General features: G+C 46.0%; 1 protein-coding gene across 5 annotated transcripts in view; it reads right to left on the reverse strand.

The window, feature by feature from the left end:
- Positions 1-18,204, reverse strand: part of LOC147116898 (uncharacterized) — a 347,723-nt gene extending 329,519 nt beyond the window's left edge. For 3 of the 5 annotated variants that reach the window (XM_085987340.1, XM_085987341.1, XM_085987339.1), the window contains exons 1-2: positions 18,080-18,204; positions 17,933-17,995 (exon numbers count right to left, since the gene is read on the reverse strand). In XM_085987340.1, the coding sequence (XP_085843466.1) occupies positions 17,933-17,995; positions 18,080-18,161 (145 nt within the window). In that variant the 5' untranslated portion in view covers positions 18,162-18,204. The remainder of the gene's footprint in view (positions 1-17,932; positions 17,996-18,079) is intronic. The other 2 variants (XM_085987343.1, XM_085987342.1) reach the window with 1 other exon arrangement.
- Between the last annotated feature and the right edge of the window lie 282 nt (positions 18,205-18,486).

Here is an 18,486-nt window from a genome sequence, read left to right on the forward strand (position 1 = left end):
AGCTTCATGGTCACTTTTATTTCCAGATTTTTTTATACTGAATTCAAATTCTCAAACTGCCATGGTGGGATTTGAACTCACAGAATAGTCGAATCTGGAAGTGACAAAGGCATGGGCGAGGTTTTCGGCTGAGGCACGAGCAAAGGTGGCCAATGTTACAAAGGGGAATTAGGTGGTCTTTGTGATAGAGAGGCTATGAGGTCGGAAGCTCAGCTCAGGGTCAAATATGATGCAGGGGTTGCAAACAATCTGGTTCAACCTGAGAACACGGCTAGGATGGGGGGATGGAATCAGAATCCAGGGTACGGAGATTATGGTGAGGGTTGAGGACAATGTTTAACTGGAGGAAACTGCAATTCATCCAGGACTGGGTGTCAGTCTGACACCACAGAGGCAGTCGAAGGTTGAGAGATGTGGTGAAGAGGTACAGCTGGGTGTCATCGGCATACATATTGACCCCATGTCTTCGGATGATGCCACCAAGGGGCAACAAGAAGATGAGGAAGAGGTTGGGGCCAAGGATAGATTATTGGGGAAATCCAGAGGTGACGGTGTTGGGGTAGGAACTGTACTGGATGATTTATATGTGATTTTTGAGGCACTTTTAAAAAATGATCTAGTAAGGACAGCGAAAGAAAGGAGCAGGACATTTCGCAGAGGCAGAAAAGAGCACACAATTTCAATGCAACTGACTACAAACCCTCCTGACTGAGATGCATAAAATAAAGAGATTGCTGGGTGACCATGGGAGGAAGCCACAAAAAGTGTGCCATCTCACTCGACCCCAGTGGAACTGCAGGCTAGTATCTCAAGAAGTTCAATAACCTGACAAAGTCAGGAAAGGTAAGAAGAACAACAAGAACCTACATTTATTTAGTGCCTTTCACATCCCAAAGGTGTCCCAAAGTAATTTACAGCCAGTTAATTACTTTTTAAGTGTGGTCACTATAGGAAACTGTGTGCTGTAGGAAAACAGAGCAGCCGATTTGAATACAGCAAGGTCCCATAAGCAGGAATTAAATAAATGATTGGTTAATCTGTTTCAGTGGTAGGATAAATGTTTCTTTAAATAGGGCCATGGATATGCCTCATTCAAAAGACATGTATCAGAAGCTGGAGTGCTACTATGCTAAGCTAATGTAACACACTGGCCACTCTCCCTTTTCTGTCTTTGGGCACCATGGGGTATCAACATACTGTTGACCCTCTAAAATTAATAGCTGCATAAGTAACCCTTCACACTACTTTGTGGTTAAGCGGAAAACTAACTTGTGATCTTAAGGTATGTGTTGCCATCTCCCCCAACAGCAATTACTTGCATGCAGAACCTTAAAACCCTTCATCCGCTTTAACAGGGTGATACAAGCAGATCTATTACATCAACTGATTGATGCCTCCTCGGAGACATTCATCAAATGCTGGCTTTCATCTTATTGACTCAATTGTGTTGCAGGAGAAACTTACACACAATGATTGTGGGACCAGAAGGGGCATTCCATACATCAAGGCCATGGAGGTACTGAGAAGGCACTCTGCTTTAGACATTGGCGATGACGAGATCAGTGAGACAGTGCAGGTACCTGTTCAGTGGTTGCACACCTACAGTCTTCATGGCATCATCTCTATGGAAGCAGCACACAGCCACAAGCTTCCAAACATAATTTCACAAATCACAATAGGGGTTATGCTCACCCGTTCTTAGTTTATGCCCTCCTTCCCTGCAGATTTATTGCAACAATGGGGGGCAGATGATGAGGAAGAGGAGGAAGATAATGATGAGGAGATGGAACAGGTGAGAAGGTACTTCATCTGCCGTGACTACAACAATGAGGATGATGATAATGATGATGGAAAGCGTGTGTTCTTAAGCCCGCCCATGAATCCCTGGACCAAGATTCTGCCCCATGCTCCTCAGCCACAACCCCCTTGATCTCATCCATTGTGTCACTTATTTTTTTCATTCCCACTCATAAGAAAGGTGAGAGAGAAATCAGGAAATTATTGACTTGTTAGTTTAACATCTGTTGTGAGGAAATGATTGGAATCTATAATGAAAGGCAGAGTGTTTGAGCACTTAGAGAAATTTGAGCTGATTAGAGAGAGCCAACATGGATTTATAAAGGGTAGATCATGTCCAATGACCCTAATTGAATTTTTTGAGTAAGTAACTGGAATCATAGAATGGTTACAGCACAGAAGGAGGCCATTCGGCCTGTCGAGCCCATGCCGGCACACTGCAAAAGCACTTCAGCTAGTCCTACTAAAGTAGTAGACAGGGGAATGTCTAGGGATATAGTTTATATAGACTTCCAGAAGGCATTTGATAAGGTTCCACATAAGAGACTGTTAGCTAAAATTAAAGCTCATGGAATTGAAGGCAAATGACCTGGTTAAGAGACCTTTAGGCGGTAGAAGACAGGGAGTAGGAATATTGGGCATGTACTCGAATTGGAAGGAAATGAGAGTTTGAGCACAGAGCTGAGTGAATCGCAATCGGAGTGAATCGCAAGCAGAGTGGCAGAATTTGGTGATACCTGTAGTAGGATTCAGTGGAGAGAAGAAATTCACTGGTAAGATGCTGCCTGACCTGAGTATTTCCAGCATTTTCTGTTTTCATTTCAGATTTCCAGCGTCTGCAGAATTTTGCTTTTGTGACAAAAGGAGGACTCTAAGTTGAATATCTAGATATCTAATATAAAGTTTCTTTTGTGTTTAGTATCTGTGTGGTTCTTGTTAAAACTTGAGTAAATTTTGGTCTTTTTTTCTCTAAGTTAGGTCAGTGGGTTAAACTAAAGTTTAGTTAGTAGTCTATTAAATAGAGGTACGGCAGAGCACTTCAGTCCTGTCGAATGCAGTAAAAGTTCTTGGGGAAAGGCCAATTTTACTAAGCTGAGATGTGATTTAGCAAAAGTAGACTGGAAACAGCTACTTGAAGGTAAATCAGTGTCAGAGCAGTGCAAGGCATTCAAGAAGGAGATAGTGAGGGTTCAGAGCAAATATGTTCAAAGAAAAAGGGTGGGACTCTCATCTGGAGCCTCCTGGATGTCAAGAGGCATACAGTAGGATAAGGGAAAAAAGGGAAGCTTATGTCAGATACCGAGAGCTAAATATTGCAGAAAGCTGAGAGGAGTATACAAAGTGCAGGGGTGAAATTAAAAAGGAAATTAGGAAAGCAAAGAAAGGGCATAAAAAAATATTGGCAAGTAAAATCAAGGAAAACTCAAAGATGTTTTATAAATACATAAAGGGCAAGAGGATAACTAAGGAAAGAGTAGGGCCTATTAGAGACCAAAAAGGTAGCCTGTGTGTGGAGGTGGAAAACGTGGGTATGGTTCTTAATGAATACTTTGCGTCTGTCTTCACAGAAGAGAAGGACGATGCAGACATTGTAGTTGATGAGGAGGAGTGTGAAATATTAGATGAGATAAACCTATTGAGAGAGGAAGTATTAAGGGGTTTAGTATCTTTGAAAGTAGATAAATCACCAAGCCTGGATGAAATGTATCCCAGGCTGTTAAGAGAAGCAAGGGATGAAATAGTGGAGGCTCTGGCCCTCAGTTTTCAATCCTCCCTGGCTACAGGTGTGGTACTAGAGGACTGCTAACTTTGTACAGTTGTTTTAAAAAGGGAGAAAGGGATAGACCGAGTAATTACAGCCCAGTCAGCCTAAGCTCGGTGGTGGGCAAATAGCTGGAAAATATTCTGAGGGACAGTATTAATCGTCATTTAGAAAGCCATGGATTAATCAAGGACAGTCAGCATGGATTTGTTAAGGGAAGGTCGTGTCTGACTAGCTTGATTGAATTTTTTGAGGCGGTAACGAGGAGGGTCGATGAGGGTAGTGCATTTGATGTAGTCTATATGGATTTTAGCAAGGCTTTTGATAAGGTCCCACATGGCAGACTGGTCAGAAAAGTAAAAGTCCATGGGATCCAAGGGAAAGTGCCAAGTTGGATCCAAAACTGGCTCAGTGGTAGGAAGCAAAGGGTACTGTTCGACGAGTGTTTTTGTGACTGGAAAGCTGTTTCCACTGGGGTTCTGCAGGGCTCAGTACTGGGGTTCTGCAGGGCTCAGTACTAGGTCCCTTGCTTTTTGTGGTATATATCAATGATTTAGACTTCAATGTAAGGGGCATGATGATAAAAAAAATTGGCCATGTGGTTGATAGTGAGGAAGAAAGCTGTAGACTGCAGGAAGATATCAATGGACTGGTCAGGTGGGCAGAAGTAGCAAATGGAATTCAATCTGGAGAATTGAGGTAATGCATTTGGGGAGAGCTAACAAGGCAAGGGAATATACATTGGCCCAGAAATTCCAGAACGGGGCTTGCAGCGCGTGCAAGCCCCGTATTTGCACTTACCCCGCGCTCGCGCCGATCAGCTTCTGGGACGCCTGAACTTACAGAAATAGAAAGCACATTCCCGGGCAGCGTATGACGTCACGCCGCCCAGGAGTGCAGCCAGCGCGGAGCCAGAAGCGTGCAGTGTAAGTGAGACACGCCCCTTGAGGTCTCAGTTTCACTGGACACGCCCCCAATGTTTCTGTCAAGCTGCTGAGCATTTTTACATGCAAAGCAGCAGTTTAAATAGGTTTTTGGAAGTTTTTTAAAGATTTTGGTAACTTTTATAAAATTTTTAAAATGTTTACATTATTTTGAGTAATCTGAAGTAGTTTTAAAGAGAATTAAAGCAATTTAAAGACTTTTAAAAGCCCTAAAAGAATTTTTTAAATTCCATTTATTTATTTAGCAATGTTGTCGTCATACGTGTCTTCACACTGTTCCCTTTGTGGAACTGTTTGAAGTGGTGGAAGGATTTATGGCCATGATTAATGCTCATTCCGTGACCGTAACCATCTTTGAACCAGCCATTAGGGCGGTTAGTCCTATGGCGGGAGGGTTTTACGGGCTGCCACAAGCTATACAAGGAGGGGGGGCCACCCACACCCACGGACGCAAATATCCCGCTGGATGTCCACCCAGAATTTAAAGTTGGAGCTCCGACTTCACTTGCCGGGACTGTCTGGAGCGGGGTTCGAAACCCTACCCTGATCTGGCCCAGCGGCGGGGATCCTACCGCTATGACAAAGGCCCAATCCGATTAGCAACTTAAAATGGCAGCATAGGGCTCCAGTCACGCTGGCTGCACTCCTGGGCGGCGTGACGTCACACGCTGCCCGGGATTCTTATTTCTCTTTCACCAAGTGCAGGCGTCCCTGGAGCTGATCGGCAGGAGCGCGGGGTAAGTGGAAATACGGGGCTTGCATGCGCTGCAAGCCCCGTTCTGGAATTTCTGGCCCATTTACTGACATGTAAAATGTTGGCCCAGTAATTCCCTTCCAAATGCGCTAGTACGGTCGGGGTACTTACGCATCTGGCCGGATGAAATGCCGGTTTTCAGCATGCACAGTGCATGTGGGGAAAACCGGCATTTCCTGTCCTCTGAACGAAGGGATTCAGAGGCAGAACGCGTGCGACTGCACAGGCAGCGCGTGCGCAGTATAATTCGCCGCTTTCCTTAATGCTTTCAGTGAGGTCAAGTCATTACAACGTACACATGAAAAAAGCATGGGTGCAGTTGCTCCAGAGGCTGCGGAGGAAGATATTTCTTATCGTGGAGCTTCTGAAAGTATGTATGTCTGTATATATTCCTTTGCATGTTATATATTCCTTTAATTATGTGTATGAATGTATTATTTAATTATGACTTTCAGAGAAAGTAACTTATTGGAAAATCATAATTAAAAATATACATTCATACACATTTAGTAAAGGAATATAAAACATACATACATATACGTAAAGGATTATATGTGGACATACATACATAACTCATTCTCACATTCCATTCACACAGCCACAATTGCTCCTTCTACCTACCGTTCTGAAAACCCGTTTAAAAAAAAAAAATTAAAGTTTAAAACTTACTTAAAATTTCTTAAAATAACTTCCCTCCCTTTCCCAAACCTAAATATTGCATTTCATAAGCTCCTCCATAAAATATATCTCCTTCCCCAGCCAATGAACAACTTTACACTTGCTTTTTTCAAGTGTAAGTTCTAGGGACTTAACCTCACTGAATCCATCAGTGAAATCTACAAAGTTCACTGCGCAAGCGCTGCCTGTGCAGTCGCACGCGCTGTGAATAGACCTCGGGTCTGGAAATGCCGGCGTTCCCCGCATGCGCTGTTCCTGATGAACGCCGGCATTTCCAACGGCCAGATTTGTGAGTACACCGACCGTACTCACGCTTCTGGCTGCGAATTTCTGGCCCAGAAAATGGTAGGATACGGAGAAGTGTAGAGGAACAGAGGGACCTTGGAGTGCATGTCCACAGATCCCTGAAGGTAGCAGGTAGTTAAGAAGACATACGGGATACTTTCATTTATTAGCCGAGGCATAGAATATAAGAGCATGGAGGTTATGCTTGAACTGTATAAAACACTAGTTATTAATTTTAGAGGAGTATGATGGGGACTATGATTGCATTCTCGACAGGCTCTCTGGGGATGTCCAGAAGTGCAAACTTAAGCTTAAAAAAAAGGCCAAGATAAGTTGGCCTACGGAACACACTTGTGCGCCTCACAGTTTAAAAAGCGGAAAAAAAACCCCTTAAAGTTGAAACTGACACGGAAGCTTTCTGTGCCAAGAAAAATAAAACACAAGGGGGGAGAAATTGGGTGAGTAGCGCCACCTGTTAGCGCCTAAAGAGGCAGTCAGTGGCTATAGCGCCACTGGCTGCGTCTCCCGCGATATTCAGTAGGGGCGCTAATGGTGGCATTAGGCTTTTGCGCTGCGCCGCCACCGATGACGTCATCGGTGTGCGCAGCGCCCCATTCGTGCCCCGTTCGCGATATTTGGTAGCGAACGCCGCAGTTGCGCCGCTCGCTACCCGCGCCCGGTTCACGGGGCCTTACTGTGCCGGCAGCGGCGCAAGTTAAGGTGGAGGTGCGGGGCGGCCGCTTTTTCGGCGGCCGCCTGCCAGCACCTCCGTCCCCGGCCTCCTAACCCCCCCCCCCACCGCGGCATTGCCGGCTGTTTCCCGAGAGCCCAGCACTTCTCCTTGGTGCCGGGCTCATTTGCCGGCACTCGTGATCGGGGATCGCGCTGTTGCAGGCACCTCCCCCTTAACAGAGGGAGGAAGGCCTGCAGTATCGCAGCGTGCCGTGCCGCAGCGTGTGGCGCTGCGGCACGTTGTGCTGCGATAATCAGTTTCAGCGCCCTAAGAGGGACGTGGAGCGCCTCGAGCCTCGCCCCGTGTCCCTCGAGCGGCACTGAAACTGAATTTCTGGTGATCGGAATTACTCCGATCGCTGCGCTAAATCCTGCGCTCAGGCAACTTTTGCGCCACTTTGGCGCCCCAACCCAATTTCTAGGCCCTTTGCTGAGTGAAAGGAACCTTAAAAAAAAATGCTGCATTTTCAGTTTGTGTGGAAGTGTGTGTTAAAGTGTGGAAGTTTCCCTGATTATGAATGTTTAAGAAGTTACAGTATTTGTCTGAAAGTCTGTCTTTAAAAGAAAGTGTCTGTTATGTTTGATAGCAAAATACTGCAGATGCTGGAAATCCGAAATAACAACAGAAAATGCTGGAAAAACTCACGTTGCGGTCTCCTCTACATTGGGGAGACCAAACGCAGATTGGGTGACCGCTTTGCGGAACACCTCCGTTCAGTCCGTAAGGGTGACCCCGAGCTTCCGGTCGCCTGTCATTTTAATTCACCGCTCCATTCCCACTCGGACCTCACCGTCCTTGGCCTCTTGCATTGTTCCACGGAAGCTCAACGTAAACTCGAGGAACAGCACCTCATCTTCCGATTAGGCACATTGCAGCCTTCCGGACTCAATATCGAGTTCAACAATTTCAGATCATAACCTCGGCCCCTATCACATTTTTACTTATTTTTTTTTTCACCCCTTTGTTTTGGGTCTTCCCTTCCCCCCCCCTTTCCTTTTTTTTTCTCTCTCCCACATGGCAGCTGTCTCTCATCCTGCCAGTACACTTCACACCTAATCTGATCCGTCTTTTGTCTCCACTGTCCTATTACCATCTCGTCTGGTTTTGAATACCTCTTAATGTCTCTTTACTTCTTTTGTTCTATCGCAGCCTTGCCTTCGATCTATTTTATTTCCTTTCCAGTTTTGAAAAAGGGTTTCGACCCGAAACGTCTACTCTAATTTCTCTCCATGGATGTTGCCTGGCCTGCTGAGCTTTTCCAGCATTTCCTGTTGTTTTTTGTCTGTTATGTTTGTTTTAGCTCTACCCACTTACATAAGAACATAAGAACATAAGAAATAGGAGCAGGAGTAGGCCAATCGGCCCCTCGAGCCTGCTCCGCCATTCAATAAGATCATGGCTGATCTGATCCTAACCGCCAATCTACTATCACAGAACCATCTCCTGAATCTAACAGAATTAGACACACGAAATAGGAGCAGGATCAGGCTACACGGCCCCTGGGCCTGCTCCGCTACCCACAGGGCCATGACTTCTCTGTGCACAGAGCGAAAAGCTGTTTAACCCTTTGTAGTCTTGTCTTGGATTTTGGAAGTTTTAAGAATACGTTGAGTATGTTCATTTTAATTTATGATTGTGTACCCAGAATTGGGAAAAAATCTTTGAACTACAATTTAAGTTAAGCTGGTGTGGAAAAGCAGAGAAAAACAAAGTTTGTTTAACAAAATCGGGTACCTTAGCACCAACGACTTTTCGCCCAGGCGTGGCACCACTAATGACTCCCACTAAATTCAGTGGGAGTTTAGCGGTGGTGGTAACCAGTAGCGCCCCACTCCGCAGGCGATGGTGACGTCATCACTGTGCACAGCGTCCTGATTACGCCCCGCCTGCAAAATTGGCCCACGCCCCCGAATCTGTGCCGGGCGATGACAGTGACCGATTCAGGGGGCAGGAACGAAGTGGCAGGAGGCTCACGGGGCGTTAAGTAAAGGGGAGGTGGCGGGTGGGAAAAAAGAGATCGGCCGACTTACTTGTCGCGGCCCGTTACCTCTTTGAACGCGGGGTCCGTGCCGCGATCTGGCAGCCTGGCACTCCTCTTGTGTGCTGGGCTATTGGCCCGGCACCTCGCTCCCCGGTGGTCCAGGTAGGGCCCCACAGAGTTGTGGGCTTGGGCCCTCCCCTTTAATGAGGGGAAGAACCCTTCCATGCGGCACAGCTACGTGGCCCAGTGCGTAGCGCTGCAGAATGCACCGCCCCGATATTCAGGGTTAGTGCTCTAAGAAGGAAGTGGAGCGCTGGAATTACCGCTCCACCTCCCTCTTGGGGCGCTAAAATTGAATATCACCCTAAAACTGAATATCGCAGTCGCCGGCGCAAACTAGCGCCAACGCGATGTTAGTGCCCCAAAATGGTTGATACCAAATTTTTCCGTCTTAAGATTTAACCTTGGAGTTGCGGTTGCTATGGTGAAATTTCCAAAGCAGTTTGATTTGATTTGTTTAAATGTGAAAAATAATTTTTCTCCTGTTATATTCAGTATTTTTACAGTCATTTAAAAAGGCATCTGAAGAACAAAGAGAAATATGATGTAATTTTATAACTGAGACCAAGTGGGAACGTTTGATCTATGTTTTCTATCTTTAATATTGTACTGGACAGTAAAGTTCCTCCAGGGCTCATGAATGAGATAGAATGGTAATTAATGGGATGTGTGAAATGGAGAGAAGAAGTGAAAGCATTGACACATACTCCATTGAGAAACTAATTAATTAATGAAACAATTAGAATAGAGTTAAACACACTGGTACCTGTTAGAGGGATTGAAATTGAAGTTGAAGCGGAGAGTTGCATGGAATTTGGATTGGGACAATTGAGGCTAGGGAGAAATAAATTTAGTAAGAATTATCCACAAGATGGATACGAGTAAAAGAGCGAGCTGGAGAATCTTTTACGTCCATGATTTGTTGATTAGATTTTAAACTGTAGCTTTCTTTACAATGTCTGTTTTCTTTGTCTGCATCATTGTTGCTTGAAATGTATGTACTTGGTCGATGTGCTAATGATTATAAGACTGAATTATAACGTGTAACTGTAATAATTGTGTTTTGAAGGTAAAAGAGCGTGGGGAAAAGACATTTCACACGCTCTGGTAGTTCTCCAACATGCAATGATAGTGTATTTGATATACGTAACCCGTGTAGTAAGACTTTGATGCATAAGCCAATTGTGTACTCATGCCTTTGACTAATCAGCACTAACAAATTAATTGAGCACACCACAGGAGAAAATCCAAAGCAATGCAGAGGAGACCCCAGGCGGGGTAAGATCAGGAAAGATAGAAGAAACAGAGGACACCCCAGGCGGGGCAGAATTGGAACACCGGAACAGTGAATTGAACCTGTGTGAGGGGTTGGAGGTTGCTCCTCTCTCTCAAAGGAGTGGACTGTAAGAAAGGGGGAAATCTTCATGTCTGAGTCTCCTTACTAACTAACTCCCAAATTGAGAGAGCAATAAGTAAATTAGGGAACTACGAGTGGTGGGAAGTATCCTACAATGCCAGCCAGCATCCCTGGGCATGAATGGTATCAGTGGGCCGATAACTTAGAACTCGCAGGATTAATCAAGAGCCAATTGTGAGAAGTCAGTAAGGATATTTCCTTCTCAAGATGGGGAATTGTAAGAAATCATGAATTGGAAGAAATTGTGAATTGTAAAAAAAATAATGATTTTATAAAAGAAATGGGTTTGCCTAGCATACAGCCAGGATAAGCTGATGACACAGAATCAGCATGCATAGACAGAGCTAAGCGATCCCACAATCAATGGATCAACTCAAAGCTCTGCAGTCCTCCCACATTCAGTCGTGAATGGTGGTGGACCATTAAACAACTAACGGGGGGGCAGGAGGAGGACTATTCCCATCCTCAGTGATGGTGGAGCCCAGCACGTGAGTGCAAAAGACAAAGCTGAAGCGTTTGCAACCATCTTCAGGCAGAAGGGCCGAGTGGATGATTCATATCGGCCTCCTCCTGAGGACCCACCACCACAGAAGCCAGTCTTCAGCCAATTTGATTCACTCCACGTGACATTAAGAAACGGCTGAGCGCACTGGATACAGCAGAGGCTATGGGTCCCCGACAACACCTCAGGTAATGAAGCAGTCCATGCCCGCTTGCAGAAAGACCTGGGCGACATTCAGGCTTAGGGTGATAAGTGGCAGGTAACATTTGCCACACAAGTGCCAGGCAATGACTATCTCCAACAAGCGAGCGTCTAACCACTGCCCCTTGACATTCAACGGCATTACCATCGCTGAATTCGCCACCATCAATATCCTGGGGGGGGGGGGGGGGGGGGAGTGTCACGATTGACCAGAAAGTTAACTGGACCAGCCACATAAATACTGTGGCAACAAGAGCAGCTCAGAGGCTAGGTATTCTGCGGCAAATGTCTTACCACCTGACTCCCCAATGCCTTTCCACCATCTGCAAGGCACAAGTAAGGAGTGTGATGGAATACTCTCCACTTGCCTGGATGAGTGCAGCTTCCAACAACACTCAAGAAGCTTGACACCATCCAAGACAAAGCAGCCTGCTTGATTGGCACCCCATCCACCACCTTAAACATTCACTCCCTCCACCACCGGCGAACCGTGGCTGCAGAGTGTACCATCTACAAGATGCACTGCAGCAACTCGCCAAGGCTTCTTTGGCAGCACCTCCCAAACCCGCGACCTCTACCACCTAGAAGGACAAGGGCAGCAGGCATATGGGAACACCACCACCTCCAGGTTTCTCTCCAAGTCACACGCCATCCTGTGATATGCCGGGCCTTGAGGTTACAGATTGTGGTGGAATACAATTCTGCTACTGCTGATGGCCCACAGCGCCTCATGGATGCCCAGTTTTGAGCTGCTAGATCTATTCTGAATCTATCCCATTTAGCACAGTGGTAGTGCCACACAACACAATGGAGGGTGTCCTCTGTGTGAAGACGGGACTTTGTCTCCACAATAACTGCGGTGGTCACTGCTACCAATGCTGTCATGGACAGATGCATCTGCAACAGGTAGATTGGTGAGGATGAGGTCAAGTAGGTTTTTCCCCTCGTGTTGGTTCTCTCACCACCTCTTGCAGGCCAAGACTGGCAGTTATGTCCTTCAGGACTCAGCCAGCTCGGTCAGTAGTGGTACTACCAAGCCACTCTTGGTGATGGACATTGAAATCTCCCACCCAGAGTACATTCTGTTCCCTTGCTATTCTCAGTGCTTCTTCCAAGTGCTGTTCAACATGGAGGAGTACTGATTCATCAGCTGAGGGAGGGCAGTAGGTGGTAATCAGCAGGTTTCCTTGTCCATGCTTGACCTGAAGCCATGAGACTTCATGGGGTCCGGAGTCAATGTTGAGGACTCCCAGGGTCACTCCTTCCCGACTGTATATCACTGTGTCGCCACCCCTGGTGGGTCTGTCCTGCCGGTGGGACAGGACATACCCCGGGATGGTGATGGAGGAGTTTGGGACATTGGCTGAAGCTCAACCTCTAAGGTTGATTCAGCTTAACACGTCCGCCAGCCTCGGGGGATGACCAAAGAGGAAGAGACCAGTGCCGCAGGCTGCAGGGATCTAAGACCACCGTTCTCTCTCTTCTCCGTCCGTTCGTCCGTTCTGGGGCCAGTAAACCGTTCTCATCTGTTACGGGTTGTATGTCTATATCTATCCTGATCAGGTGTTGTATTTGATTATATTTGAACTTCGCTCCTTAATAAAATGACCTATGACTCCTAAGACCCTTTGGGTATTCTGTGTGTGACCTGTGGTCCAAATCTTGCACACAGCTAGAGCACTGCGTACAGTTCTGGTCATCACATTACAGGAAAGATGTGATTGCACGAGAGAGGGTACAGAGGAGATTTATGAAGATGTTGCCAGGACTGGAGAATTTTAGCTGTATGGAAAGATTGGATATCACACACAGAATCACAGAAACCCCACAGTGCAGATAGAGGCCATTTCGGCCCATCGAGCCTGCACCGACACATATCCCACCCGATCCCCATAACCCCACGTATTTAATCCCCCTAACACTAAGGGTCAATTTTTATCATAGCCAATCATCCTAACCCGCACATCTTTGGACTGTGGGAGGAAACCGGAGCACCCGGAGGAAACCCACGCAAACACGGGGAGAATGTGCAAACTCCACACAGACAGTCACCCGAGGCCGGATTCGAACCCGGGTCCCTGGCGCTGTGAGGCAACAGTGCTAACCACTATGCCACCGTGCCGCGGGGTTGTTTTCTTTGCAACAGAGGAGGCTGAGATAGAATGGATCATAGAATCATAGAAGGTTACAGCACGGAAGGAGGCCATTTCGGCCCATCGTGTCCGCGCCCGCCAACAAAGAGCTACCTAGCCTAATCCCACTTCCCAGCTCTTGGTCCATAGCCCTGCAGGTTAGAGCATCCCAAGTGCACATCCAAGTACTTTTTAAATGTGGTTAGGGTTCCTGCCTCTACCACCCTTTCAGGCAGCGAGTACCAGACCCCCACAACCCTCTGGGTGAAGAAATTAGGAGAATAGGAAGGACCTATTTTCCCCTAGCAGAGCGGTCAATAACCAGGGGGCATAGATTTAAAGTAATTGGTAGACAGATTAGTTGAGCAGAACTTTTCTTACCCAGAGGGTGGTGGGGGTCTGTAACTCACTGCCTGAAAGGGTGTAGACTCCAGAGTCTTAGCTACCACATACAACACATCTTGGGAGATTGGCCTCAGAATCTCCATGTAATTGTGATGTTCCTCGAACATCCTTCCTTCAGGTAAGTACTTGGGAGATCTGAGCTACACAACTCTGAATCCATGTGCAGCTTTTTAATCTCCACTGGGCAGCATTTGACCGAGTGTGGCATCAAGGAGTCCTAGTAAAATTGAAGTCAATGGGAATCAGGGGAAAAACTCTCCACTGGTTGGAGTTATACCTAGCACAAAGGAAGATGGTTGTGATTGTTGGAGGTCAATCATCTTAGGCCCAGGACATCGCTGCAGGAGTTGCTCAGGGCAGTATCCTCGGCCCAACCATCTTCAGCTGCTTCATTGATGCCCTTCCCTCCATCATAAGGTCAGAAGTGGAGATGTTCACTGATGACTGCACAGTGTTCAGTGCCATTCGCAACTCCTCAGATGATGAAGACCTGGACAACATTCAGGCTTGGGCTGATAAGTGGCAATTAACACTTATGCCACACAAGTGCCAGGGAATGACTATCTCCAACAAGCGAAAGTCTAACCATCACCCCTTGACATTCAACGGCATTACCATTGTCGAATCCTCTACTATCAACATCCAGGGGGTCACCATTGACCAGAAGCTTAACTGGACCAGCCACATAAATAATGTGCCTACAAGAGCAGGTAGGAGGTACCTACAAGGCACAAGTCAGGAGTGTGATGGAATAATCTCCACTTGCCTGGATAAGTGCAGCTCCAACAACACTCAAGAAGCTTGACACCATCCAGGACAAAGCAGCCCACTAGATTGGCACCCCATCCATCACCTTAAACTTTCACTCCCTCCACCACCAGCGCATCGTGGGTGCAGTGTGTACCATCTACAAGATGCACTGCAGCAACTCACCAAGGCTTCTTCGACAGCACCTCCCGAACCCACAACCTCTACCACCTAGAAGGACAAGGGCAGCAGGCGCATGCGAACATCACCACCTCCAAGATCCCCTCCAAGTGACACACCATCCTGACTTGGAAATATATCGCCATTCCTTTATCGTCATTGGGTCAAAATCCTGGAACTCCCTACCTAACAGCACTATGGGAGCACCAGACTCACGACACACTGCAGCACGTCGGCCGGCAGCTCCATTTCGGGTAACTCGCAGTCCGGATGGGAGGAGGGGAGCCGGGCATGGTGGCCAGAGCGGGAGAAGCAGGCCACCACACGTGGAGTCGGCAACAGTGAGGAGGAGGCCGCGGTGAAGAGGAGGACGGAGCGGCTGAGGGACATCGTGCTCCCACTGCCACGGGAAGCCATTGTATTGACTCTGAACGCGGCGCTGTATGTATAGCTGACGCGTCCCTACGGGGAACAAGCATTCCATTGTACTTGTTACATATGGCAAATAAATCTAATCTGAATCTGAATCTGAATCTGAACCTTCACCACACGGACTGCAGCGGTTCAAGAAGGTGGCTCACCACCACCTTCTCAAGGACAATTAGGGATGGGCAATAAATGCTGGACTTGCCAGCGATGCCCACATCCCAGGAATGAATATAATTTTTAAAAAGTATCTGGAATGCAGGCTACTGTCTCTCAGGGCTTTCAGGGTCTGATACCTTCTATTAGGTCAGTGAGCCCAATGTTCAGTGTACACACAGATCCAATGGAATGGCAGCAATCAGCATGAGGCTGCTGGTTCTCAGGACAGCAGCACATCAGGCTACCACCTTTCCCCTCAGCACAGCAGCCAAGTGTCACGTAGAAGGTACTTCCAGAGAAGTATCCAGTAGTGACACCCTCCCAGGAAGAAACTGCCATGATATGGGAAAGATGCCAGAGGACTGGTGGATTGCAAAGATTGCACCCTTGTTCAAAAAGGGGGAGAGGAATAAACCAGGCAACTACAGGCCAGTCAGCCTGACGTCGGTGGTGAGAAAACCGCTCGAGACAATAATTCAGGACAAAATTAATTGTCACTTCGAAAAATATGGGCTGCCAGCATGGATTTGTGAAAAGCAAATTGTACTTGACTAACTTGATTGAGTTCTTTGATGAAGTGACAGAGATGGTTGATGAAGGTAGTGCAGTTGATGTAGTGAATATGGGTTTCAATAGGTGTTTGATAAAGTACCACATACTGTAATAGACTTGTTAGCAAAATTAAAGGGCAACGTGGATACGTAAATTTGCTAAGGGACAGAAAGCAGAGAGTAATGGTGAACGATTATCTTTCAGACTGGAGGGAAGAATACAGTGATGTCCCCCAGCGGTCAGTAGTGGGACCACTGCTCTTTTTGATATATATTAATGACCTGGGCTTAGGTATACAGGGCATAATTGCAAAGTTTGCAGATGACACAAAATTCAGAAATGTAGTAAACAGTGAGGAGGATAGTAACAGACCTCAGGAAGGCATAGACAGACTGGTGAAATGAGAAGACACATGGCAGATGCAATTTAACGCATAAAAGTATGAAGCAATGCATTTAGGTAGGAAGAAAGAGAAGGGGAAATATAAACTAAATGGTACAATTTTAGAAAGAAAGAAAGACTTGCATTTCTATAGTGCCTTTCATAACCTCAGGACGTCCCAAACTGCTTTACAGCCAATGAGGTACTTTTGAAGTGTAGTCACTGTTGTAATGTAGGAAACACGGCAGCCAATTTGCACACAGAAAGCTCCCACAAACAGCAATGTGATAATGACCAGATAATCTGATTTTTTTTTGTGATGTTGATTGAGGGATAAACATTGGCCAGGCCACCAGGGATAATTCCCCTGCTCTTCTTTGAAATATTGCCGTGGGATTTTTTTATGTCCACCTGAGAGAGCAGACGGGGCCTTGGTTTAACGTCTCATCCGAAAGACAGTGCAACACTCCCTCAGCACTGCACTGGAGCATCAACCTATATTTTTGTGCTCAAGTCTCTGGAGTGGGACTTGAACCCACAACCTTCTGACTCAGAGGTGAGAGCGCTACCCACTGAGCCATGGCTGACACTGTAAGCCTAAAAAATAAACAAAATGGTACAATTTTAAGGGGGGTGCAGGAATAGAGTAGCCTGGGGATGTACATACACAAATCTTTGAAGGTGGCACGACAATTGAAGAAGGCAGTTAAAAGGGCATAGGGGATTCTCAGTTTTATAAACAGAGGCAGAGTACAGAAGCAAGCAAATTATGCAAAATGTTTATAAATCACAGGTTAGGGCCCAGCTGGAGTATTGAGTCCTATTCTGGGCACCACACTTTAGAAAAGAGAGGGTGCAGAGGAGATTTACCAGAATGATACCAAGAATGCAGGACTTCAGTTATGTGGAGAGACTAGAGAAGCTGTGGTTGCTCTCCTTAAAGCAGAGAAGGTTAAGGGGAGATTTAATAGAGGTGTTGAAAATCATGAAGGGTTTTGAACACCTCTATTTTGAACAATGCTTGTTCTCCTTATTTACTTTATCATAGGAACATATGAACACATCTATGTTCCTATGTTCTTTTGTTAGAGTAAATAAGGAGAACATGTTTTCAGTGGCAGAAGGGTTGGTAACCAGAGGGCACAGATTTAAGGTAATTGGAAAAAGAACCAGACGCGACACGAGGAGAATTTCTGTTACGTAGCAATTTCTTTTATGATCTGGAATGCACTGTCTGAAAGGGTGGTGGAAGCAGATTCAGTAGTAACTTTCAAAAGGGAATTAGAAAAATACTTGAAGGTGAAAAATTTGCAGGGCTGTGGGGAAAGGGCAGGAGAGTGGAACTAATTGGATCGCTCTTTCAAAGAGCCGGTACAGGCACAATGGGCCAAATGGCCTCCTTCTGTGGTGTATCATTTTATAATTCTATGAGTTCCCCTCAGTCCCATGGGGGCTAAATGCAGCTAGATATAAATATAAATTTAACGTGTGAACTATTTTCAAGCTCACCCTAACTTCCCTTACCTCGTATTCTCTCTTACCATTGTTTATCCTATTTTAATTTGGCTTTAAAGCCTAATCTATCATTTTTATCCTTTGTTTTAAACACATCGTAAAATTCCTCTTATTTTCCTTGCTCACCTCTGTCCCATTGTCTAATTTGAAGGTGGAAGCAACTTAAAAATCAAGGGTGGTTGTGATAGGCAAACAAACTGGTAAGCAGCCCACAGACTCCATGACACTGTAAGTTCTGTGTGTTAAGAGCGGAAAGCTCACAAATTATTTTATCAAGCAGCAATCAAAATGAAACTATAAAAGTAACTCATGAGTACTAACCATCAGCAGATGTTGAAAGTCCTGGAGACTGAGAAGGTCCAGGCGTGCTGATGCCGGCAGGTCCTGTGTGTTAGGAGCGGAAAGCTCATATTAATTTAGCAAGCAGCAATCAAAATGGAACCATAAAAATAATTCCTGGGTACTAACCGGCAGCAGTTGGTGACAGTATTGGGGATGCAGGAGGTTCAGGCATGCTGGGGTTGGCAGGGTGTTCTGAGTCACTTTCCATTTTTCTCCTCCTCCTCTGGTAACACTTTGTCCAGCTGTTTGAGAGCAACTGACTAAAAGTCCAAGATACACAATCCTTCCCCCAGGTGTCAAACTCAAGGCTTTGTGACATATAAGACAATGAGTGATGCAATCAAACTGATTCTGCTGTCATCACATTAAATTACTTCATTAAATGAGTTACTTTGCTGAAAGTATAAAACAGCATGAGGATTATTTAAAAATAAATATTGATATAACAATCTTCAAAAGGCTTCCAGGAAATCTGTTGAAGATAAATGGGCTAGAAATTCGTTATAGCCATGAAATGGAAAGTGTTTAGACTA

The sequence above is a fragment of the Somniosus microcephalus genome, chromosome 5 (genome assembly GCF_052327205.1).
Source record: "Somniosus microcephalus isolate GS21.2 chromosome 5, FLI_Smic_1.0, whole genome shotgun sequence".
Taxonomy (NCBI): Eukaryota; Metazoa; Chordata; class Chondrichthyes; order Squaliformes; family Somniosidae; genus Somniosus; species Somniosus microcephalus.